Source organism: Macadamia integrifolia, chromosome 2 (genome assembly GCF_013358625.1).
Source record: "Macadamia integrifolia cultivar HAES 741 chromosome 2, SCU_Mint_v3, whole genome shotgun sequence".
In the NCBI taxonomy this organism is placed as follows: domain Eukaryota; kingdom Viridiplantae; phylum Streptophyta; class Magnoliopsida; order Proteales; family Proteaceae; genus Macadamia; species Macadamia integrifolia.
The window spans coordinates 16,821,576-16,847,933 of record NC_056558.1 but is presented as its reverse complement, the minus strand read 5'-3'; the positions used below and the strand labels follow the sequence as shown (position 1 = coordinate 16,847,933).

Below are 26,358 nucleotides of genomic sequence, written 5' to 3'. Positions count from 1 at the left end.
GCAGGTAATGATTTAAACCTACCATGGGAAAGATCAAGATACCTCAAGTGTATTAACTCTCCAATTGATAATGGCAACTCATCTTTTTTGACGTGTCTAAGTTCTAGTACACGCAGAGTCTTATAAAACTTGATTGACTTGGCATAAGAAGAAATATCATTAGGACAATCAAGCAATGTCCGAACTTGGTTCGTCATGGAGAAGAATATGCCCGGAATTGAGTTAAATTCATCACGAACAAGATGTGATAGATAATAGGTTCCACTATATGGCCCCGTATCAACATATCCCAATGCAAAATCATGTAAACCATCCTCCATCCTGCACTCTAATGGTTCCCCTTTATCATCCATTTTGACAACTCGAAGGAAGGACCTCATCACCAGTGATTTAAAATATGCATTACCTTTATCCTCCATTAATATAACACCATCATGATCTCCACCACCATTATTAATCAACAATGATGATGATGATGATGCTTCTTGTTCTAGGAAACCTTGCGCCATCCACAGTTGAATCAATTTCTTCTTCTCAATTATAAAATTCTTGGGAAATACTGAACAATATGCAAAGCATCGTTTCAATGGTGACTCCATGTCATCGTAACAAATCTTCAGCACATTAGTCTTTTGAATACCATAGAAACTTCTTGCTCTCATCGTATTTAGGACAGCTTTCCACTCTTCTGTATTTTCCTTGAAGCACATCATGGCACCTAGGTTTGTTAACGCTAATGGAAAACCTCCACATTCCCGAACAAGTTTCCGTCCTATACTAACAAGATCTGCACTCTCCAGTGCACCTCCTCTGCTCCCAAATGCAAATGCTTTTCTCCTGAACAATTCCCAACTAGCTTCTAGTGATAGTTCACCTAATTCATATGGAGGAACTGTCCCCATTATCGAGGCATCACTTCGAAATTGTAATGTTACAATAATTGTGCTCCCTATGGACCCAACTCTTAGCAAAGTTTTTAAATTATTCCATCTTTCTTCATCTCTGCTCCAGAGAGACACGTCGGTCAACACAAGTAAAAACTTTTTCCCACTCAAAATCTCTTCTAACATGTGTTGTAAATTGTCCCAATTTGTTAAATCACCCATACTTCTTCTTCTAGGAGACTGTTCAACTATTTCTTTTACAACCCTTTTCACTTCAAATTCGTACCCCTTCGACCTCGCATAAACCCAAAATCTCAGATCAAAATGTGACTTTATTGTCTCATCATCGAAGATGAGCTTTGCTACTGTTTTTTTCCCAGCATCGGGAGCCCCTATTATTGGGATGACTAAGAGCTTCTGTTGTTCATTAATATTGTTTGGATGATGATCCATTAACAATATATTAACAATCTTTGTTTTGTCCTCCTCTCTTCCAAATACTTGATCTGTTTTATCCACATCAATTTTATATACTTGTTCAAAAGCATAATCAATATCAATGGTAGTCAGTGAGAGGCCTACTTCATGTATTCCATGATTCTCTACCACTCTAGAATCGGGGAATTTCATTTTCAGTTTTTGTTTCAGCTCATCTAGCACATGTTGGAAATCCTTGATTTTACGAGACATTCTGGGACAGAATAACAGTAATGGCAAGGAATCAATGCATACCTTTTTGGTGGTCATGCAGTAGTACTTTTGGATCTCCTCCTCCCTCTCCAGTTGAATAATTCTCATGGCTTCATATGACAACTCGTCTAACATGTCATCTGCTTCGCAATATAATTTTGTAGTCTTTTCCAACCACTCTCTTACTTCATCATTCCCTTCATCGTGCAAATTCCGCCACTCTAGATCCATAAGTATCACTTTTGTCTCTCTTACAATACCCTGAAGCTTTTCATACTCCTCCTGAACACCTCGTCCTCGTCGTCGTCCGAGAGTGGTAGAAGAGATCATCAACTCTTTACCAGCAGCTGCAAAATCTCTCATACCCATTTTTCCTGTGTAAACAAGAAGAGCAATCAATGATTTCAGTAGAAAGCCAGAAGAAGAAGAAAGCATAAACTGCAAACAATCGAAAGTAACTCTTTACCAGCTGCATAATCTCTCATAGACATTGTAATTTCCTGTATAAACAAGAAGCAATAGATCAATTCAGTAGAGAAATCCGGAAGAAGAAAGCATAAACTGCACTCACAGCTTATAGTGTTCAATATATTCAAGAAGAGTAGTTGATGTTGCCATTCAAAAATGAAGAACTAATAATAATGGTAAAGTAAGAACACGGAATCAATCAACCACAATCCTTGCAGCTCTCAACACCAAGAAAAGAATAAAAGTAAAGCAGCACTCCTTGAAGCTACCTTGTACCTAAGAAAAGAATTTAATCTCATTAAAGACAATGGATACGTAATGGAGTAAATCAATAAGCAGTCCTTTTGCATCAAGAAAAGAATAAAAATGATACATTTCATGGTCTTGAACAAGCAATCTTTGCCCCAAGCTAAGCAACCTTTTTTTTCTATACAATTTACGATGACAGTTCTAATATCCCTATTGGAGTGTTTACAATTTAACGAGTCATTCAGTTTGGTTCTGGTTTCAATCGACGTTTTCTTAGTAAATTCAAAATCGAACAATCAAATCGAATTTAATTTTTTTTTTAGTAAGAGAGAGATCGGCATGCCCTTCGTTATATTGGCATCATACATATTTAGAGACCGAGAAAAGTTTGGCGTAGTATTAATTTATATACAGAAGGTTCACGTCATTAAATGATGGGAGAAAATCTATGATTGAACATGTCGCAATCATATACTCACCAATATTCAGATGTTATAGGGTTTAATGAATAAAGCCACCACGTTAACACATATCCACATGAGCCCAGGGAGTGTTTCTTGCTTTTAGTAGAATCCCACGCCAAGCCCTTCCTATGTATTTCAATTAGACTTTGGATTGCCTGAGTTAGGTACCAATCTGGAAATCTCGTCAATAAATAAATTAAGCGGAAAAGAACATGCCGGACTGTGTAGAGTACGTTGGTGCCTTCCTCTGTCTATTTGTTTCCTTCCTCTTATGAAAGACATAGGAAGGCACTGGCATACATTTTGCGTCTTAAATAGAAACTCAAACTTTTTTATTTTTTTATTTTTTGGATTAATATAAGGAACTCAATTCCATAGAGTAACAAAGAGATAGGGTTGGGCTTCTGAATCATATATTGGCATTCTCTGATTTTCTATGAACTTGGCTTTGAATTGATAATCAAGCATTTATGAACTGATCTGGTGCCATTTTATTTCAATTACAGGTGCTTCTTCCCTCACCTTTCTGGGTGTCTAGATGTGATTGCTTCTTTCACCTTTCTGGGTGTCTAGATGCTCCTTACTGGCTGAAGTAACTTGACTTTCTTATCAATAAACTTGCCACATTTCTGCTGTCTTCAAGTTCTTCATATTTCAACTTTAATTTGTCTCTAGACGCAGTTATGGTTGGTGACAGTTTGATTTGTCTCAGACTCTGTTTTCTTCTTAGATGCTGGACTTGTTTGGAAGTGGGTTGCTCCATGGGATTAAACTTCAGCTCAAGAGAGCTAAGAGAAAATATTTAAAAACTGAATCTGAAGTTTCATAGAATTACAAGACCTTTGTTTCATTGCAAATGTAATTGTTTGAAACTTTGAGCTCACTTTTTTAAGGTGGTTTCCCTACTTGTCTTGATCTGAGACTTGACGTGTAGGGGGGGTGCAGGTTCCTCTAACAAAGAGTACCCATCAATCCATCATTGTCAGTGGCAAGTTTTGGCATTTTATAAAATGGCTTTAAAATGAATCTGTAGTTTCATAGAAAATTAAGAATCACCTCTACTTATTAAATACTTATCTAAGGTGATCTTTGGTTTCATTTTTTTTTTTCATTTAACAAAAATCATTTTTTAACAAAACAAAAAAATGATTTGGTAAACAATAGGCATAATAGAGTATGAAATGAAAAATGATTTGGTATACCTTCATATAAAATAGGTTTTTCATTTAAATCATTAACAGTGAGGGTTGTTTATGTTTTTTTCGTGTTGAACCATAGCGTCGAAGGGGCCTTTATTTTTTGCCCTGCCTTACATTAAAGTTAAACTATCACTAAGGTGGAGGCAAGGAAGCCATTTCACTAAAGGTTTTCTTAAACCCTAACCTCTTCTTCCCCAAAAATGTTCTCCCACCCACACGATACAACAATGTTTTTTTTTTTTTTTTTTTTTTTTTTTTTTTTTTCTTTTGAAACCGGCTTAACTATGAATGGCTACTGCTAGCCATGGCCAGCAGCATATGGAGCAAGCACCAAGGATGTGGGTAGAGGCCAACTTGCTACGGATTAGTCTCATCACTAGCAGCAATGATAGAAGGGAAAGAAGGCCATAGCCGCGAGGGTGAAACAAAGTTGTAGGGATAGGGTGGGGAGTGGGTGGGGGTTCCAATTGGAAAAAGAAGAAGAAGAAGAATAAGGGGGGGTCGATGCTTGTCTTTCTAATAACAAAATGAAATTAAACTTTTGGGACATATAAGCACATGCTCATTAACGTTCAGTACAAAAAGAACTAAAAATAGTTTTCAACTAAAAATCATAAATGACCTTCGAGTTCTTTTTCATTTGTTTTTTATTTTATTGTACCAAAAAAAATGTTCTTTTTTATTTTTGTGCTTTTGACTTTTTTCCATTTTAAACATAAATAAGTTCCATAAACTATACCAAACACAACCTAAATCCTGTTTCACCCTTTTTGAACCCAGACCTAGATCTTAAACCAAGACGATTATGATTAAAATAAACTAGACAACTAACCTAGCAAACTAATAAAATACCCACCCTGTAACTCATATAGGCTTGAAAAAGCTCTTTTGCATATGGGCCTTCAAATTGGGTTGGTTTTTCTCCAACCAGTAGAAAGCTGCCTACATCAATCCGAAACGAAACCATGATACCCATGGGTATTTAGCATCCTCCGAGAAAAGGGTTGGTTCTTGTTGACTACTTGCTTGTAACCCATGAAAAGCCAAATGAATCGATTATTTTCATTTATTTTCTTTTTCTGTGTCATCCCATTATCTATTATTTGTCATTTGGGAACCAAAAGAGAGAAATGACCCAGTCAATGATGATAAGGTTTAGTATTAAAACTTTTATCCTTCCTAACAAGGATAGGGATATGAATGCTACATGAAGAACATAACCTAGATGACGGAACGGGGAGAGCTAGGATGTAAAAGAACATAACATGAGTGATTGGGCAGATTTGGTTTCTTATATATTCACTAATCTGATACTTCATCATACGATTCATATGGGATTCATCTATTTAGATATCATCATATACATCCAGAAAGCTGTATGCTTTGGAAGAAGCAAGTATGCTTCCTTGTATTGACCAAACAAAATCTTGTAACCTAGTTAATTCTTGTATGGTTCACATTTTCCATCCTTCAGGAAACATTTTTTTATTACGACTGAAATCAGTTATTTCCTTTTTGGAATGTACTTGAATGATCTATTAATGGGATAAAAGTCATCCTTTCCACCATTGCTGATAAAACTATAGCAACTATGGCCTTGTAACACTGTTCGTGATGGTGAATTTACTTATCCCGTAAATGTCGAGTTTTGAGGAGCCACTGGTCTTGACAACTTGCCAAATTGCCGGTCTAGTGGTTCAGCTTCTCTTTTACTGCTTGCAGACTTGTACCAGAAGGCTTTTTCTTTTTTTCTTTTTTTGTTAACCAGCAATCTGGCCTTCGGCTTGACTAGTCCCGTGGGCCCATATTGATCCCACAACCGCAGAGACCTAGTTATACTGGGTTCAATGAGAACCATTCAACTTTCACTTAAAGCGGTGAGGAGCACTAAACACCCCGTGTAAGTGGCCCCAATGAGGTAAGAGAAGTCGAACTCAGAACCACACGCTTCTAGAGGCGAAAGTCCCTTGCCAACTCGACTACCCCCTCGGGGTTAACTTATACAAGAAGACATGGAAATGGTTGTTGATATAATTATATACAAGTTTGTGTGGAAATACTTACAATTGTGAACAAAAATTCCTGCCAAAATTGTTGTCATTTTCTCATTTTTTGTTTTTATTTTTTTTTTAACAACCATCTTCCAAGTGAATAAATAAATAACTTCTCAAGTACTTACTGCCACTCTTTCCCTCTTAAATAGAAGTTCAATCTTGGTATCTAGTGGTTCTCTTTCACAAAGGGAAAGCAATAATTTAACTGGATCTGACTCATGAGCAGTATTTGTGTTCAACATATTCACTGCCCCATGTGAAGGGCTGCTGCTAGGCAGCATTCTTTTTCCCAATTTTTTCACTTTTAAATGAACATCCGGATCAGCAAGAGCAGGAATTGAACATTCAGAATAAAGACTGCAATAGTATAATGAGAACTGAAATAGGATGCCACAACTGTATACATAGACAATATTTGCTTGAAATTAGCAAAAAGAAACAATAAAAAACAGAGATTCTTCAGAAGAAGCAAAAAAGGCACATCCTGTCAATGTCGTTGGTGTTCACCAGTATTGAGGCCTAAAAGTTGCTCAGAAGAGGTCTTGGTGTCTACATGTCTCAGCAGCTAAGAAGAAGAAGACACTCTGCATTGCTTTTCTACATCGATACAGGTCAAAAACCAATAACAGGTGGAGGTAAATCCTGCTGCAACAGACATTGGCTGTGGAAGCATTGATGGGGGTCAGAAGCTTCAGATTGGAATTAGAAATCATTGATCGAAGTCTCCCAGTTCTAGAATGAGATTGGCATCAATGGGTTCTCTATCTCCGCACAACCGTAGATGCATAAATCTTTGATTCTCATGAACTGCACAGAATAAAATACATTTCAGCAGAGAAGAAAACTAAGCATTAAAAACCGAGGGAGAGGGATTCATCAAGGGAAATTCACAGTGAGATGGTTTCTTGAACAAACCAGACAGAAGTTGCATTGTTCTAAATTCCTTTTAAAAGAGATGTTAGAGGAGGGCTTAATGAAGGAAGGGGTTTTCATTGGGGGAAAAGGGGGGGGGCAAGAGAGGAGGGATGAGAGGAGCAAACAGGGAGGGAATGGGAACACAGGTGAGGAGAGTGGGGGGTAATCGACACATTTTGATTCCAAAATGAATATAATAGGAAAGGGGGAAAATGAAAAAAATAGGGGAAGTGGGTCACCAATGCAATCCAGTCCCCTATGGTATAATATATAAGCTAAGGAAATAAGAAACTACTATGAGACTTTGAACAGTACCAGCAAACAATAACATTGAGAAAAAGATTCAGTAGAAGGAAAGAGAATAGAGAGGGGGAGAGAATATAAGTTCATTAGTCCATCAAAATTTCATAAAGAAGTAGAGGGTTTACATCTCTCATTATTACAGAAATTCTCATAAAGAAGTAGAGGGTTTGAATCCCCTATAAAGATGAATGTACAAGAACAGAGCGAACTTTAAACATAGAAACTTTTTAACTGCTTTGTAACTCCTAACTTGACACCACGGTTCTAAAAATTAGAAACAAATGGCTGATCCCGATTCCAATTTTAGCTCATTCGAACTGGCCAATTCATGGCGAATTTCTAGGGTTCAGGCCAATTATGGTGAATTCCCGTCTACCGATTGAATTGGAATGGCACTTATTTGAACCTTACTTGAAAACCTTTCCTAAAGAGAGAAACTATTAAGAATAGAAACTCCATAGAATACTTTTAAATCAATCTGAGACTCATCTGAAAATCAAAATCAATACTTTCAACAAATATATGAAGGTTCCAACACTTGGAAAGTTAAAGTAAACTTGGGCTATGCTGGGTACTGTCTGTATCCAGCATTTGCACCTAGGTGTATAAAGATGAATCTTGAGCAGCACCATAGTCCATCATCTACTTCATTCGATGTAGACTTGATTTTATATCTAGATCTCATCAAGGTTGAGTCAAAAGGACTGAATTTTTTCAAGAAATTAGACAACGACAACCACTAAACACACCCACACACCCGCAACCACACCAAAAGAGAGTACTTTTAACCGAGACCTGTCCAATACGGTGAAAATGTCTGATCATGAACCTATTAATAGTTTTTCATAAAGCATAGTATGGTCAATTTCTTTCTCAACGCATACCAAATTTTTGGCACTGTAAACATTGCTTATCCTTTCAGGAATTCATGATTTCGAAAAGCAATTACTCGCATGTGTAACACCCAGACACCCCATAGAAAGAATCTCTACAAACATCAGCAGAAAAATAAATGGACTCACTTCATCAGTTGTTGAGCTTCTGCTCAATGAAAGGTGGACTATTTGTTGACCAATAATAGTTCCATGCGACATTAGTATTGTTTCTTCAGCAGAAGCACAGCATGGGCTGAAAATGTCAAATAAGAAAATAACACAACCTTTTGTACAAAAGTTCAGTAAATAAAGAGGTGACAAAGTGGTGAGACAGGATATAACAATGAAGTATAAACAGAGTCAATAAAAAGACTAGCTTCTAAATTAAATAAAGAGGTGACAAAGTTGTTAGACAGGACATAACAATGAAGTATAAATGACGTCAATAAAAAGACAAGCTTCTAGATTAACATTATTCAGCTGAACTATCATGTTGTGTTTAGTCTAATTTACAACACACATTTACACACAAACATTCAAAAAACAAAAGAGAAAATCAGCACACATCTTCTTATCACGGCATTTCTCGCAATCCTTCTTAGATACTTCAGCAAACAACGTTAAACACGGATCGTTTCAATTTCACTAGGAACATCACCGAGTTCGAATTGGACAAAACCAACCATCCCTTACCAACGGAATCTTAACATACAGACCAGGTTCCAACCTGACGAAAATATCGCCCTTTTGATCTCCTCCTTCGCACATTAGACATACACAACCACTAAGCAACTATTGCCAGCTAGTAGAGATAAGGTATTAGAAATTAAAAAAAAAAAAAAAAGGGTCAGCCTTGTTTATTATAATTTTTACACTAATATCCAGTGACTGAACTAGACCTCTTGCAAATAAACTGAGGAGAGAAGACAAGCTACCCTGTCTGCAGAAGACACTTGTTTGCAAATTTGGAGAGCTTACTGGCAGAAAGCTGGATCCTGGTCTGTCAGATGCTGCCTGTAAATGGCGAAGAATGGGATGAATTGCTCAGACAGAGACTTATCTACCCTTCTTATACTAGTATGTTATTTCAGATGAAGCATATTAGTTTCCAGGTCAATATGTCTAAGACCTCAGCCTTAATTGACATTCGCCAATTTTGTATGTCTATAATACACAGGCCAACATCATTGATCATGACAGGTTAATTAACTGCTAACTCTTCAATCGGGCATAGGCCGAAAATCAAATTGAATTTAAATTTCATGGTGCCAAATTGCGACGGTAACCTTAACCACAAACCTTATTCCTTTGGGGCCTTGGGCTGTCCAACTTTTAGCTATATATTGGCAGTTTATTGCTCTGGTCCATTAGCATACTTACTGAGCGACTTCTGATCCAAGACCTCCTCAATCAGAACTTGAATGGATGAGTCACTAATCAAGTGTCATGATGATAGTAAGAACTCAGAAGGCCTATCATCTATGTACCACATGTTTGGCATGATTATTCAAATATATGATACCCAACTGTAACGAGATTCTGGCTACAGGCTCTAATACTTACACATCATCAATAAATTTTGCTGCTACCATCAAACTTGTAATTACAAGGAGGTAAACATTGAGGGAAGTGAAATGAACATTGTAAGCAACAACAAAGCAGGAAGCTGCAGCTTGAGTACTTGAAGATGTGATCAACATTGTCACCGAATCTTTCTTTTGCGTAGTCTCCAGTAACTTTTCGTTCTTATGAACAGATCTCTCCAGAAGCAAAGAAAGGATTGACAACACACGAGGGTGGTTTTTGGAAACTTTAGCTGACTCAATAAGACCGAAAGAAGAATAAACTTCTGAGCATCTAGCCTCAAAATCAGGTGCAATGGTTCCCATATTCAAGTTGAACTGTCATAATACAAAGTAATATTATATCTAATTTATCATTAGTGAACGGCGGAGAGAGAGGCCGCCATATGCAAAAGCAATCTCATTCACATCCAAACAAACTTAGATAAAATTCAAAAGCTATAGTAATACAAGGCTGCCATATTCTACCAACAAACATTAAACCTTCCCAGTAATGATAAGACGTATAGAAATAGAACTACATTAAACTCCAGGCTTGAAGCATGAATTTCAGGTCCAGCCAGATCAACAAAGTGGAAGATATATTTTTTACTGGTTTCATCTATATCAGACTAGTCTTTCAAGTCTTTCCCAGTTTCTGATCTTGCCCAGGGTAGCAAGATTTTATTTAAATTAATTATCTAATAGGAATTTATCAAGACATATGACAACAACATGATCAAGCACTTCATAGAGATATGCTTTACAAATAAAATTTCATGCGAGGTTAATCATTAGAGTACTGGCTTTTGAAGATCTGATTTATTGTCAAAAACTGAACCATACATGTATTTGTGTGGAAGATTACATGCATTCAGTTACTAGTTATGAAGGATTGGAATCTCACATTACTGAAAACATATCGGAGAGGTTCCTGAAAGGCAGCATGGCCTTGCATTAGCATGGGGGCCACTGCGAGCGCGTGTGGGAGCATCAACAGGGGCAAGATTTCCTTTCATGAGAAGTAGGGTGATCATTCTGTCCCCCTTTGTGATGGGGACATCAAGTGTACAATCGAAAGTAGAAGAAGAATCAACCAGATCCATCTTTGTGGTTGGAGGATTAAACAAGAAAGAAGAAGGAAAGAGAAGAAAAAAGAAAGAAGAAGGAAAGAGAGGGGTCGAACCCAGCGCTGGGTTCGACCCCCCCTTGTCCTCCCAGTCAGCAGATCTTGTGGACCCCACCAAATCTTATTTGACTATAGTACTTTGCTTTAAATCTAGTGATATTTGATTGTCTTACATAATTAGGAAACTAGGACTTCTTTATATTGGTCTATTAGGTAGTTTTTTATTCCAAGCAATTGAGTTTCTAAATATCTTTTTTTATTTTTGAAAGTTTATTCTATTTAAATGTAAGGCCATTGGCCATTGTTTAATTCAATGAATGTGAATTGAAAAACAACCAAGGAGCAAAGCCCCCACCCCTCTCACGATTCTCTCTCTCTTTCAATCTCGTCTTTCTCACTTTCTTTCTCGCCTTTTTCCTCTCTTTATTCTCTCGGCTCTCTCTATTCTCTCTTCTCTCTTCTCTCTTCTCTCTTGTCTCGCCTCCCTTTCTTTTTTCTTTCATTCTTTTTGTTCTCTGTCACCGCTGTTGTTACTCACTGTTGCTGTACACACTGCTGCTATTACTCACTGTTGCTGTACACGCTGCTGCTGTACACACTACTGCTGTTACTCACTGCTGCTGCTACTCTCTGCTGTTGTTTACTCTCCGCTGCTACTGATCTCCTTTCAATGAACTGATTACTGCTGGCTGTACCTGCTGTCCGTGAGTTGCTGAGAGCCCCAACATCATTCACCAAGCTACATCGACAATATTGAGGATCTCTATATAACCGGCTGGACTTGTCTTCATCAACCAAAAGTGGACTGCATCTCTTTATTTTGGAGGACCTTGGTCTCTTCTTTTCTCCTCAGACCTGGACAACGGCAAGGTAAATCATTAAACTAAGCCCTCTCCACCTCCATTAATCCCTATTATATGTTGCAACCCATTAACATTGAAACCAGCCTTAGCCCTTTGTTTATGCCTATTCTTTTACCCATTGTTTTAAGACGTTTCGTCACTGTTATATCTCCAAAACCCTGCTGATTTTCTATTTTAGTTGGTTGCCAGAGNCGTTTCGTCACTGTTATATCTCCAAAACCCTTGCTGATTTTCTATTTTAGTTGGCTGTTAGAGGACATTGATTGTTTGCATATCTAATTTGGGTGTCTAATTGATTTGTGCTGAACCTAACATTCGTATGACGTTTGTTCCCTTCCCCATGTCCCCACTTGAAGCTTAAGTAAGAGTTCATGTGTTTTTCCGCCTAGATTATTATTGTTTTTTGCTACTTTGTTTATTAGTCTCATTTTATTTTGCATGCTTAATCTTGTTTGCTGAATTTCTTTTTTTGTCCTATCTACCCAAGTCCTTTGAGTTAACCCTACCTAGTTAGTTAATCTTGTAGGAGACCTAGTCACCTAGGAACCCCCTACATCAAGTAGGGCAAGGGGGAGGGGGGAATGAGGAGGAAGAAGAAGCAGCAGCATCTGTCGTTGTCTCTGTGTCTGCAGAAGCAGCAGCAAAGACAGAAGAAGAAAGGGGAGGAAGTGTTCCTACCTCTTATAGCTGCCTCTCTGTTGTCCGATCCATCTCCTGGATTTGTTGCTTCCATCGTCTAGCATCAAGGAGGAAAAGAGGAAGAAAATACTGCATCTTCTCATTCTTCAAATGAATGTTTTTGCTTCATATTTGTGACTCAAAGGCCATAATACTCAATTTATACACTACGCCTTTATATTTTGTAAATTAGAAGGAAATAAAATTTTCATTTTGCACACAAGCCCCTTTAAAAATTAGTATTTTACCTCTAATCCCCCTCTTTTATTGATCAAATAGTGCCATTTGGTACCAAGGTGCCAGGCCACTGCTTGGGTTTGCCTTGTTGCCATGATAACTAAGTGTTAACACAGACATGGACTTTTGAACCTTAGTTGTCACGATGTCTAGGTGACCCCATAGTTAGCAAATTCGGATTCGGGAATTATTCGGACGGAGAATTATTCGGAATAATTCGGACGATTAATTTAAGGATTCGGTCAAAAAAGCGGTCAAAAAATCTTATTGGGGTTTTTTTTATTTTTTTAATTGTTTTTTTTATTTTTTATTTTTTTGGTTTTTTTTTAAAATAATGTTTAAATGGACCGAATAATTCGGTTTAATTCGGATTCGGTCCGAATTATTCGCGATTTATATTCATTTTGGAAAAAGTCGCGAATTTTATTTTAAATTCGGATTCGGTCCGAATTTTTGATAAAATTCTTTAAAATTCGGTTCGGCAGAATAATTCGCGAATTATTCGGCCGAATTGATAACTATGGGGTTGCCTGGATTTGGATGCCTGTGCCGCCTTGACATCTATGCTTTGAAGTTGGCAAGGTACATATAGATATATAAAATAATTCGATCATTCCTTTGTGGATTGTTTCAACTGCATATAGTGTATTTCCCAAAATGAAACATATTATGAGTTGCTTCTCAAAAGTGGCAGGTTTCCCTAACTTTTGATCAGTCTAATGCTATGAAAGAATGCAACTCCTTGTTTTGCATATTTTGTATCATACATGATACATGTTAATCAAGTCAATGATTAGTCAAACTGTTGGCAATGAGACATATACTATTATTTGTCCTTAAAAAATAAAAGAAATAAAGATCGGATACAATCTTTATAAAATAAATGGCCTCCTCCTTTCTCCTTTATGCTAATGTGGATAAATCTCTGGTCCTGTTATTGTTCATAGTTGTATATAATTCTGTTTTTATTTATCTTTTTATGCTTTTTCTAATGATTGAAATGCTGATATAGTGGTTATCATAGTTAAAAATTGAGTGATGTTCACCATTAGACCTATCCCTAGTTGCATATCTATTCATATGGTTTATTATTTCTAGAACTAGGCTCACATCTTTTTTCTGGTGTTGAAGGAAATCAATGCGATATTAGGGGAAAAAATTTCAGCAGAAGATGAAGAAAAAGTCTTAGCAGAATTTGAGAACTTGGAAACTGAGGTATGCGTGGTAACTACTAAAACTGAAATGTGTTCTCATGTTTTTCTGACAAGGAATGTCCTGCTCTGGTATGATAGCCTTGTTTGGTGACTTTGTCTCGTCAGAGCAACTGTTCTCTTCTTTGGTGCTCACTTGATAAAGTGCCTTGGCAAGCCTGTAATCACAACAGGCTAGGCTAAGGAAATTGGCTGATAGCTTATGCCAAATTCACATCATAGAAATTTGAATCTATATATTAAAATAATTATAAAATTAGTGTGGTTTGTATCTATTTTTTTATTTATTTATTTTTCTTAATCAAGCTTAACAACATAATCTTTGAATTCTGTAAGGGGGAGAAAATGTGACCTTCCAGAAGACGTGGCTTAGCAATGCAGGTGGATAGTAGTAAACCTCAACATTTCCCAAATACTCTCACTGATGATCATAAAATTCAAAAAATTGACAGAAGTTCAAGATTATGGATTCAATGATTGAAGGTTGTTTCTGTGGAGAGGAAAGATAAATCTCATTGTCATTGGATTTTTCTACTGTAAGGGGAAAAAATAGAAAAATGAGAACAAGAAAATCAGGTTGAATGTGTTTTTTATTTATCAACTAGAAGGGATTGATGAGGGGTCTCAGTGCAACAGTAAGGTTAACTTGGGAAATAAGTCTCTCCGCAAAGTGGGGGTAAGGCTGCATACATTATGATCCTCCCCAGGCCCCACGGTGGCGGGTGCCTCGTGCACTGGCCAAGCCCTTTTAAGGTATTGATGAGTGGGGAAATCTACAGGAAAAATGCTTGGAAGACCTATTAAAGAATGATAGCTAAAGTCTGAAGCATTTGGAAACATGTTTTGTTCGTCTTGTCCTACCCATGTGTGTGACTGAATTGATTGCCAGCTAAGTTGGCAAGTATTTAGATTATCTTGCCTTTTTATTCCTGTGAAAGTTCACCTGGTTGCTTGGGAGTGTCAAGTGTGACCGACTGTCTTCAACAATTTTATTTCTATTGTTTTGTCAGAACAAGTCCATCTATGGGCTAGCAAAACAATGGTTGGTTAATGGAGATTGGATCGCACGGGGATAATGTTGATTGGATCACAAGCGGATTATGAATTTAGAGACTGGTTGTCAGTTGGAGTCTTAATGGGCTGAGCTGGTGTGATGGGCTCTTATGACTTCCTGTGAACCTGGCTTGCTCTGCCTTTTTGGCCTTTTAGCCGACTCTGTTTAGCTGTGGAGTGAATTAAATAAATAGCTGGGCTGGGTTTGAAATCGAAACGCATTGTGTGTTTGTATGTAATACACCTCTATTGTTGTTTGTGTGCTAATGGGGAAATGTCCCCTTTACTACTTTTGGCCATGTTTTGGAGTTATGAATGAAAAGTTGGCAACAAAGCTAATTGTCTGGATTTTTGTTACCCTGATAGAGATCTCTCTGTTCTTTTCTCCCTTTCAATATGCGTAGCTTACTCTTCAAGATCTACCAAAAGTTCCTGCTCCTTCAGTGGCATCTGCAGAAGAAGCCGCCACAGTTGAGAGCAATGAGATTGATGAGGACCTGGTGCTCCCAGACGTGCCAACCAAAGCCCCTGTTGCTCCTGAGGCGGTTGCAGATGTTGGTGACAATTCTCCCACAAGAGTATCGACAAGAAGAAAAGGTTATCTCTGATCCTTGATCCTCTATCTGCCATGTGTCTCAGTCATGCTGGGGCCTACAAAATGAGTGCTTCCCTATTAAAATCATTGCCTGGGCCAAAAGTCAGCAAGATCAGATAATTTTGATAATCTTATTTGCATTTTACTCTTGGAGTTTTACTAAATTCTTTGTCCTGATGGTTCAATACATATATAAGTACATGATCATGATCAATCTCCAGCTGATTTTTGGCCTTCCTAATGTCTGGGCTGCCATTTGGTGGTGCTTCTCAACCTTATTTACAAAGCATATTGCCGTCACAGCTTCACAGGATCCCTATGCATTTAGATGGATATGCAGATCTGAAAATTTTGACTCCATTTTTTTTTTTTTTTTTTGCTTACAGTTATGGAGGAACAATTACCTGCTTGATTGATGGAAGAATTCAGTCCTCATACAATGTCTGTGGTTTGTAGTAGTGCATGGATTTTTTTTTCCTTGCGTTGTCATCAAACATTACTTACTTGGGACTTGATTCCTACAATATGTACATTTTAAACGATACATCATCAGTGTATAAAGCCTCCATTTATACATGCCTTGTGCCTTAAATTCAGCATGGTGTTGCAGTTCGGTGTTTGTACATTTTTAGATTTGTTAAATTTTAAAATTGTTGCTTATTTGTGACTGCACAATAAGCATTGCAATAATCAGGATAATCATAGATACCAGCCTAGAGTTGTCCAAAGCTTTAACCCAGAAAAGGAAAGAGAAATTTTCAAAGCTTCTGCTTTTAGGTTTTATGAAGCCAGCTTTGGGGTTTAAAAAGTGAGTTCAATAAGAATATTTTGTCAGAAATCTTTGTTGCTAGAATTCACATTTGACAAAATTGCATTTGGGAATGATTCAAGTTTAATTATATTTGCTAACTTGGAATTGGGTAAAAAATTCTACCAAAAAAAAAAAATTGGGTCAAAAAGGTGGATGTAGGAACAATAACCTTTGACAGTAGTGTTGGGTTGGACATTTGCAAATCTGAAATCTAGCTTGACTTTATCCATACATTTTGTCTTCTTTTTTTTTTTTGCTATCAAAAATTGGAGTTGTCGAAGTTTCAGAACTGCTTTTGTTAAAGTAGTTTCCAGACATTTATATTTCTTTTCTGATTCAGAAATACTTCTTATGTCCCATTATCATACGCATCTTGCAAAAGAGTTATCTGAAAGCAGAAATAAGAAAACACTTCTAGTTCATAAACAATTGTACGAAAAAAAAATGTTATTGAACACAGCCTATGATTCTAGGCGAGGGATGTCTTTAACGTTATCAAGAGAGCAAACCTAAAAAACAACTCCAAAGCAAAAGAAATCATTTGGTTCTCACAAGGAATAGAGCTGCCTTCCTCGTTCGATTCTTTATAAAAAATATCCTGTCAATCAGAATCAAAGTTAAAGAGTATTTATCCCTGCCATGTTCTTTATATGGACCTTTACGCCCTGTCATTCCGAAGAACACTTGCCCCCCCCCCCCATCTTACCACGGCTGCTGGCATGGAGTTAGCCGGGGCTTCTTCCTCGAGTCCTGTACCAGTAGAATTAGATGAACGAGCTAAAAGACCAATTGCAAGCCCTACACTAGATTAATAGAGAGGTATGCTCTAGCCTCTCACTGTAGGCCCCGCAACTCTGAATACAGCTCTCGTTAGAGGCATGCCCTCATGGCTTGCTTAAGCTGCTAGGGGCTTGCTCCGTTCCTCGTGAGAATTGGAAAACGCTCTACCAGACTATTATTCTATACGTCCTGCTGAACGAAGTGCACGGGGATCCAGACCAGAGTGAGATCGATGTAATGGAAAGGGAAGAGGTGGTGGTTATTCAACAAGATCGATTGGACAACCCTTGCTTCACTCACCCATGAGTTGCGAAAACTTCCTTCTAGATAGGTCTCCTACGAAAGAATTAAACTCCCTAAAGGAAGACAACTTTTCAAAGGAAGATTAGAGAAAGCTACTAAACTCCACATTTTGGATAAGGTAGGCCGAATCAATCAGTGGAGCACCTGCCTCATGCTAGTCAGTCTTTTCTCTTCTACGAAAGAATTAAACTCCCTAAATGAGTAGAACTTTTCAAGGGAAGATTAGAGAAAGCTACCAAACTCCACATGTCGGATAAGGTAGGTCAAATCAATTAGTGGATTAGCTGCCTCATGCTAGCTAGTTTTTTCTCTCTTACGAAAAAATTAAACTCCCTAAAGGAAGAGAACTTTTCAAGGGAAGATTAGAGAAAGCTACCAAACTCCACATGTCGGATAAGGTAGGTCGAATCAATTAGTGGATCACCTGCCTCATGCTAGCCAGTCTTTTCTCTCCTATGAAAGAATTAAACTCCCTAAAGGAAGAGAACTTTTCAAGGGAAGATTAGAGAAAGCTACCAAACTCCACATGTCGGATAAGGTAGGTCGAATCAATTAGTGGATCACCTGCCTTGTGCTAGCCAGTCTTTTCTCTCCTACGAAAGAATTAAACTCCCTAAAGGAAGAGAACTTTTCAAGGGAAGATTAGAGAAAGCTACCAAACTCCACATGTTAGATAAGGTAGGTCAAATCAATTTGTGGAGCACTTGCCTTGTGCTAGCCAGTCTTCTCTCCTACGAAAGAATTAAACTCCCTAAAGGAAGAGAACTTTTCAAGGGAAGATTAGAGAAAGCTATCAAACTCCACATGTCGGATAAAGTTGGTCGAATCAATCAGTGGAGCACCTGCCTCATGCTAGTCAGTCTTTTCTCTCATACGAAAGAATTAAACTCCCTAAAGGAATAGAACTTTTCAAGAGAATATTAGAGAATGCTACCAAACTCCACATCGGATAAGGTAGGTCGAAATAATTAGTGGATCACCTGCCTCATGCTAGACAATATTTTCTCTCCTACGAAAGAATTAAACTCCATAAAGGAAGAGAACTTTTCAAGGGAAGATTAGAGAAAGCTACCAAATTCCACATGTTGGATAAGGTAGGTCGAATCAATCAATGAAGCACCTACCTCATGCTAGCCAGTCTTTTCTCTCTTACGAAAGAATTAAACTCCCTAAAGGAAGAGAACTTTTCAAGGGAAGATTAGAGAAAACTACCAAACTCCACATGTCGGATAAAGTAGGTTGAATCAATCAGTGAAGCACCTTCCTCATGCTAGCCAATCTTTTCTTTACCGTAATCAAAGGCATGTGAACTATTCTCTCGACTTGTATTGTTGAAAACTTGACTGATGATCACAAGGCGTTTCAAATAAGAACACTCATTTTTAGAATTTACAATTATTTATTTATTATTATTATTATTATTATTATTATTTTTGTTTTCTCCTCTTGAGGCCTAAATGCCAGGGTGTTCAAATCAACTAGCATTACTATTCCTCATTTTTTCATATTGATGAGAATTGACTATATATGTTCATCTCCTCTGTTGTAACTCGGCAGTCACTTAGAGGGGGGGTGAATCAGTGAATTCAATTCTGATACCTAAAAACCTATCCGATGTCTGGCCAAGAGAAACCTAATATACCTGTCCCTGTTTACACACAGTCGTATGCACACTCAGCCTCTCATAGGCACTTCCAAGTGTGCACACCCATTCCACATTCCACGCACTTCAATATAAAATGCAAACAACAAGCACCCACAACACAGGGTTTTTACGAGGTTCGGAAATTTGCCTACATCCCCGGAGTAGTGCCTGTAAAGGCTTCGTACCTACTCAATACACTACTTTTGACTGCACCCACAGTCGGGAGCACCCACACCCAATTTTCTCAAGCCGAAGCTGAGATGGCACTCGTAGTGCCGATACAATGTGTAGCACCCACTACACGGGAGCACCCACTCCCGGTGCTTAGCACCCACTAAGCACACAATAAATAATACAATTAAATTGGGCTTATATCAATGCCCTACAATCAAGCTCTGCCTAGCATATGCATCCACAACTAGCTAGCATGCTTACAGTTCATCCACAACTAACCTAGCATGCATACATTCATCCACAACTAACCCTAACATACATACATACATGTAATGTAAAATCAAAGGTTAGAGAATCTCACAACCGATTGCCTGGGATGACTGGAAACTTGTACTGACAAGTTTGGTGCTCACACCTTCTCTCTCCTTGGCTTCTTGCTCTTCAAAGCAAACACATCTTTGCTTTCTTCTCTTCTTCCTTGGCTTTGAGTTAATATACCATTAACACACTTCAACCACCTCTTTTACCTCTTTTAATGGCCTAAGAACATTTATCATCAAGAATGTATGTTCATTCAAGGACCAACAAAGAGGGGGAAGCTTCTCCTACCAAAACCGTAGCCTTATTTCACTCAAAACCCATTTTTCTTGCTTCCATGGTGTAGGGCTTGAAGAAACGAAGAAGCTGCAACTTGGTTCACCCAAATCCGACTTAAAATGAGGGAGATATGACCTTTTGAAGTTGGAGCAATGAGACAGCTTGAAATGGAATCTTCGTAGGGGTGGCGTAGGCTACACCGGCAGCGCGCGCAACAGGGGCGAAATCTGACCGTAGATCTCATATAAAAGATCTTATAATCCAAGCCATCTGATTAAACAAACGGACAACAGATCCAAACCGTTAGATTTGAATCTAGATGACGTCATCATGACGTAGGTGCTGACATCGTCAGAAGTGTTGTCGATCTATGAAAAGGATTATTGACCGTTGGATCCGAATCCTCCATGTTGGCTTTAATATGATTTCATGAGATCATTAAGATTGGAATCTTTTTTATATCTTCTATATACGTGCGAAACACACTAACATACTTTGATAAGGTGTAGCGCCAGTGCATCAAAAGTTATGCACCTAACCAATCAAATCCTACGCGAAAGCATCTATCTCGTCCATATCACACCAAAATCTCAACAGCCTTTGGATGGGCATCAAGCCTACGTGGTCGAATCTTGACCATCCATTTTACTTCCCTTTACTCCTCTTTATTACAATAAAGGCCCTGCCTCCATATGTTTCAGTGCTTAAAGACCCCTTGCAACTCAGACCTTCAAAATATTTAAATTACACAAAAACCCTTCGAATTTCAAAAATAAATTCTGAAAAATCCACCCAACACCGAGAGCAACTGATGGATTTTCGGTTTGGATTTTCGAACCGACTTTACGGAAACACTTATAACTTTTTCATACGATATCCGATCGAGATGAAACGAAGTGCGTTAGAATCGTAACTGGATGCTCTACGACTTTTCAGAAGACCCATACACCAACTGCTCTGTTCTGTTTTGGATTTTTGTATTGCTTTAAAATAGCATTTTCTGTTTTGCAGCTTTCAGCTGAGGTAGCCCTACTGTGGAAGAGTCGGAACAAGCAACATTGATGCAAATCGTAGATCATGGGACAATTGACTCATGAAGTAGTTTTTGACTAATTATGTAGGTCAAGGGGGTGTAACAGTCCTTCATACATCCTATTCATGCGAGCCTAGCCAGTAATAAGAAGTTCTGTTGTTGTTAAAAAACTAATCCGCTTCTCTGGAAACCTTAAAACTATTCAGGGCTCAGTTGTAGACAGTCAAGGCGTTCCCCAATTGATGGTTTGACCAGTTCATCCTTAGGTTTGGTTCAAATATTTTGTTGACATTGATATACACCAATTTGTGCTTAATTAATGTTGGAAGCTAGGGGTAAAATTTTCGAATAGAGTTAAAAATATAGAAGAGTGGTTTAGCGATAAGAAATGTAAAAAACAGTGTTTCGGGAGATTTCCCAGCTGAAGAAACAAGGTTGACGGTCAATCCCTAATTTTATTTATGCCACCAGAAGAACCCATAGCCTTGGAGGAGATGACGATCCACTCTACGTTGACATACCAAAGCGTTGTAGGAGGAAATCGGAGAGAAAACTCTATCCAGCACCCATGAAATTACTAATTCCAAGGGCAAAGGCAGAGAGAGAAGCAAGAAAGGCAGAGCCCTGCAGAATGCTTGAAGAAGCACCTGAAAATGGCCTACTTGTTCCTGAACTATTTGAGGTGGCTCATCAAGCGTATCAAGCAAGAGGAAAACTCCTTCAAGGACTCTCAAAGCTCATGGATGTTGTTCCTATCAAGCGTCGCAGGTATTCATAATCGATGGACTTAGTTGCCAATCTTTTCTCTTCAACTCCTGTAATTCTTGGTGATTCCAATTTCCATTTAGTATTGATGTTTTCTGGAGCTTATATTCATTAAGAAATTGCTTTTAAGCTTGAAGTTGAAGGTATTTTAGGAATTCAACCTCTCTAGTGAATAACTTTCTATTATTTTCACATATAATTGAACCAGGTGATTGGACCATCAACTTCCAGGCCGCAGTGTTGCATCAGCCGGCCTGATTGGTTATCTCTTGAACAATCATTGACTTGGTAAGTGGATTGTCCAGTCATATGGTCTAATTGTTGGACCAAACTAAGTGGTCCAACTGCTGGATGGTCCACTCTCTATTAGGTTTAAAATTGGTTATGTAGGTTCACGTATTGTGGAGAATTAGATCAAAGACCTTTATATTAATGTATGGGAGACCTAAACCTCTACTGTCCGGAACACCAGCGGGCATGGCCAGAACAATCCAGCTGATTGTTTCAGTTTTGAAACAATTGTGTAGCCCCTCGGCATTAATGATCCATTCCCACATTACCATCTGTGTTTTATGGTGAGTTGTATGTTTCTGTTGGTTCCATCCATTCATCGGATTGAGCTTTTTGTTCTCAGGTTTTGCTTTGAAGTTCATATTGCTCATGTGGGCCACGAAATTCGGACCTGCACTGGTCCTAAAAGTGGTTTTCGGAGTGCCACAGACCTTTGGAGAATTGGAGGGATTGAAGATGTGCATTTCCCCTACTGTTTCCATCTACATGATCGTGTTGGAAAACCAAGAGTTGGGCATGATGAGAAGTCTAGAGTTCTGAGGCTCCCTGCAATTGTGGAGCTTTGCATACAAGCTGCTGTAGAACTCAAAGACTATCTAATGGGGGGCCCACCAAGACCAACCTGATTGTATTTGGGCCCACTTAAGGATTTAAGCAAACCAGTGGCAATCTCGTAATAAATCAAAATTCTCAACGACCTATTAGCAAGTAAAAAGCAATAGGATATGAAATGAATTATTAATTATTGGCTATGGATAAATTATCAACAACATTCAACTAGATGGCATGGTGTAAATTGGAGGTTAAAATAAGGGGTAACAATAAGGCAATAAGACAAAAGATGGAATTTTAACACAGGATAAAAATCTAGAAGAATTTTGAATCTCCACTTTTAGACGAAGAGTGTAACGTATAAGGGGGAGGGGGTATTCTTGGAATGAAAAATAAACTCAATGACAAGTTGTAATAAAGTAGGGAATGGAAGGAGCATTAATATGAGATATTAGAATAAAGTAAAACTCAATCACCATTTTATGAAGTTGTCTTCAACCCAGCCTCAAGCGAAAAAGTAGAAAACACTTTGGGGTTCAGGCGCAATTTTTCCTCACCATTGATCTGTTCTCTATGAAGTTCCAGGCGATGGAAGGTGTTGCAAAGCCTTGCCATACGCCCACCCTAATGGGTTCCATTGTTCAGCAACCCAGGAGATATTATCGACTGAAACCAGACCTGGGCGATGCCTTCGGTTAACCTGAGTTGCAGGTTTATCTCTCCCAACAGAGATCTTATTTGGGTCTGAAATTCTAAGGTTCAACTCGCCTACGATAGGGGTTCTTATGCCCTAAAGCTCAGACCCATCAGAGGAGTATTGATGGAGATCGACCTCAACACTAAGGGCTGTTTATGCTACCCAGAAAACAGAGTATTAGTAGTGAGGAGAAATAATAGGGAATTAAAGGGAGATCGATACCTCTCTTTGGGACTGCTAGGGTCGCAGGAATAGAACCAGAAAAGAATGAGCAAGGAGAAAATAATGACAGGAGAAGGGAGGGGAGAAAGAGAAAAAGAGATCGCAGGGAAGAGAAGAAGAAGAAGAAGAAGGAGACAACCACGCGCCGGGGGGGGTGGAATTTCACATTCTTGTTTTTCTCTATTAATCAACTTATACTAAATCAAAATAAAATCTCAACTGAAAATTTCTACTTAGCTAATAGCTGTCTTAAAATAACCTTAAAAAAAAAAATCTCAAATAAAATAAAATTTTAGCATATTCTAATATTGTTGAATCCCAAATTAGAACTGTGTCTTGGTCTGCGTTCTAGAGCAGGTTTGCATCGATCTATGAATGGAAGGATTTGAGGCGGTGAAAAAATGAAGAAGAAGATGACGATGAACAACGTAATGAAAGAGATTCACAGTTGGAAGAACTTGATCTGCAAGCCCAATCATCAGATGACGCGGAAGAGAACTTGAATGAATTGAGCTTTAACACACTGGAGTCGTGGTTTGAGATGATTTCAGGAGCTAAGAAGATCATGAAGAAATGCAGTGTGCTGACTTGTGGGTATTGTCCCGAGGTTCAGGTGGGGCCTAAGGGACACAAGGTCAGAATGTGCAAAGCGTCCAAACACCAATCCCGCAATGGTTTGCATACATGGCAAGAAACAAGCATAGATGATCTGATTGGGCCTAACTATGTGTGGCATTCATGGGATCCTCATGGGCCCCCTTTAGTGAATGACCTCAAGAGGTATTATGGCGAGGCTCCTGCTGTGGTGGAGTTGTGTGTACAAGCAGGTGCACCAGTTCCAGATGAGTATAGGAGTATGATGAGATTGGATGTTGTTCCTCCAGATCGTGACGAAGTTGATCTTGTTGCATGATTTCTTCATAAGGGGTTAGTACAAAGCTCTCTAGTTTGTAGCTTTGAGAATACCATCTTCACTATTGGAGTGCCGGAAATGATGTCCACATCATCTGCTGAAGATCCTAAAAGTGTTAATATGTGAAACTCCTACGTTTCCTACATGAAATCTTCCCCCAATATCATTAAATTAAAACTAGCGCCTTTGCACAGGTTCCGTCAACCATTGCTTACTGATCCACTGATGAAACCACTTACATGAATTGGTATCAATGCTACAGCAGTATATATGGGAGAGGTCATGTTCACCTCTTTGGGTGTGCACCCTAATGCTACTGCAGTGGAAGAGATACTGTCCAGTCGCGTGTCTCCTCAAGTTGAGATGGAGAGGCACTACCCCAGTCATATAATCTTATGGTTCCTAAGCAGGTACAAGCATTTCCAGTATTTATTCTCAGTGTTGGAAGGTACATTGTATAAATTAGCTTCACATGTCATGAAAAAATATTGCAACACAAATATATGTATAAATCGCATGTATTTTTTGGTGAACACAGTAGGTGAAAGTTATGTTTATGTTAGATTTCATCATCTCACCATCAAAAGCTACAGAGTATTGGCCTTGTAATAATCAATCTGTCTGGATAATTTCAGCACAAAGTCATAATCCAATTTCTCTGTTGGAGATTTAAAGCTTAGGATATTGGTTGAAATTCAATTTTAAGCTATGAAGGTGCAAAGTTCTCTCTGCTACAAAGAATGAAAAGAACCACCAGTGATACCAGAGCTGCCATTGATGAATCCATGCTCTTTCAGACCTCCAACCACCATGATAATGCGGCTACCACCTAAAGTGCCGAGCTACATTTATGACATATAATGAAATTGGGGACTTAAGTTTGACAAATGGCTAATCCAAGTTGTGGTCTCCACATACAACGGCCGGGATGATTGAAATGAACTCTCCACATTGCTCAAAGTGGGGGGTGGATGGTGTTGGAGAGGATCTTTTTCCTGGATGGGGGGGAGGGGGGAGGGGGGACCATATGGATAATTAGCTCTCTATAGGGGTCCATGTATTGAAGATTCACCCACTACAAGTACAATATGGAGTTTCTTAATTTTAGAAAAAAAATGCATACCCAATGCACAAGACTCCCTCCTTTGAGGGATTTGGGGAGATCTGGCTCCTCTCCATGGAGCCATCCCATGGTTGGGAGGACCCCAACATGCATCCCCAGGTCACCCCAACCGTGGTATGATTCCCTAGTCCCTGGGTTCCATGGAGAGAATTTTTCCCCCTTTTCGCGGATAGTCTGTGTAAAACCTTTTCCCTGCTTCATGGAGAGGTTGTTTCAGAGTTTCCATATTTTAGGTTTTTTTTTTTTAATTTTAATTTTTATTTATTTATTTTTTTTTGACAAAAAATTTCAATCACTCTAGGTGAAAGAAATCCCAAAACATAGGATGCCCCAGTGATCTCCTCACTGCCATCCCCATTATTTCACAAGTCCCATTTGAACACCAAAATGCATGAGTGAAGAGATTCTCGAAATCTAGATCTTTTAATTTTAGTTATGACATTACGTTACTGAGGCATGATTTTCTCAAGGTGAGTAGGTTGGAACTGCACTAACAAGTTACGACTCTATTGCTCAAAACTTGATGCAAGCTTACCCTAGATTATCTTTTTTTTTTGTTAATCAAGGTGTCCGGGTAAACTTAAGTACATCTCCACTAATTTTTAGGAAGACTAGCACAGTAACCCACCACCATGATCTCCACTTAAATCACAGATGCCCAAATGGAGAATCAAACCTAGGATCGTGGGTCTATCCACACAATCCTCAATTCACCCTAACCATTTGTGCAACCCATAGATGGCCAATGGGGATACTTGAAACCACATCTTGGAGGTTGTGGGTGAGAAGGGACAATCTAGAATGCTCTTAACTAAGTTGCCACTTCCCTCGTGACTAGACAATCAGGACCCCACGCAGGTAGAGGTGGGGGTTCAACACTTGAGGAGAGGCCACTTGAAGCGAATATTGCTGAACAGATCATATCCACTCCTCCCACGACCATCTATATAAGTGGGACTTAGGTTCAGACCCTGTTCTGAATGGTAGGAACCCAAAGATTAATATGTCAAACTTTTAGAAAAC

General features: G+C 38.6%; 2 protein-coding genes, 2 long non-coding RNA genes and 1 pseudogene across 4 annotated transcripts in view; 2 read left to right on the top strand and 3 right to left on the bottom strand.

Annotated features, from left to right (window-relative positions):
• Positions 1-2,656, bottom strand: part of LOC122064012 (putative disease resistance protein RGA3) — a 4,206-nt gene extending 1,550 nt beyond the window's left edge. The window contains exons 1-4 of the mRNA XM_042627707.1: positions 2,416-2,656; positions 2,312-2,318; positions 2,041-2,074; positions 3-1,948 (exon numbers count right to left, since the gene is read on the bottom strand). Of these exons, the coding sequence (XP_042483641.1) occupies positions 3-1,948; positions 2,041-2,074; positions 2,312-2,318; positions 2,416-2,417 (1,989 nt within the window). The 5' untranslated portion in view covers positions 2,418-2,656. The remainder of the gene's footprint in view (positions 1-2; positions 1,949-2,040; positions 2,075-2,311; positions 2,319-2,415) is intronic.
• Positions 2,657-6,345: 3,689 nt separating this feature from the next.
• On the bottom strand, positions 6,346-8,559 carry LOC122072270. The gene is made up of 2 exons (XR_006138365.1): positions 8,249-8,559; positions 6,346-6,815 (listed from the first exon to the last, which is right to left on the bottom strand). It is a non-coding gene; the product is annotated as an uncharacterized LOC122072270 (long non-coding RNA).
• Positions 8,560-9,660: 1,101 nt separating this feature from the next.
• LOC122064003 (cyclin-P3-1-like) lies at positions 9,661-9,990 on the bottom strand. Its single transcript, XM_042627698.1, has one exon. The coding sequence runs from the start codon at positions 9,988-9,990 to the stop codon at positions 9,661-9,663; it is 330 nt and encodes a 109-aa protein (XP_042483632.1).
• A 3,169-nt stretch (positions 9,991-13,159) lies between these two features.
• LOC122072191 lies at positions 13,160-16,025 on the top strand. Its single transcript, XR_006138354.1, has 3 exons — positions 13,160-13,785; positions 15,239-15,431; positions 15,816-16,025. It is a non-coding gene; the product is annotated as an uncharacterized LOC122072191 (long non-coding RNA).
• Positions 16,026-21,228: 5,203 nt separating this feature from the next.
• LOC122072070 lies at positions 21,229-24,751 on the top strand (annotated as a pseudogene).
• Positions 24,752-26,358: the final 1,607 nt, after the last annotated feature.

Bases quoted from the DNA above. Each gene is read 5' to 3' on its own strand.
- LOC122064003 (XM_042627698.1), bottom strand. From the start codon at position 9,990: ATGGGAACCATTGCACCTGATTTTGAGGCTAGATGCTCAGAAGTTTAT.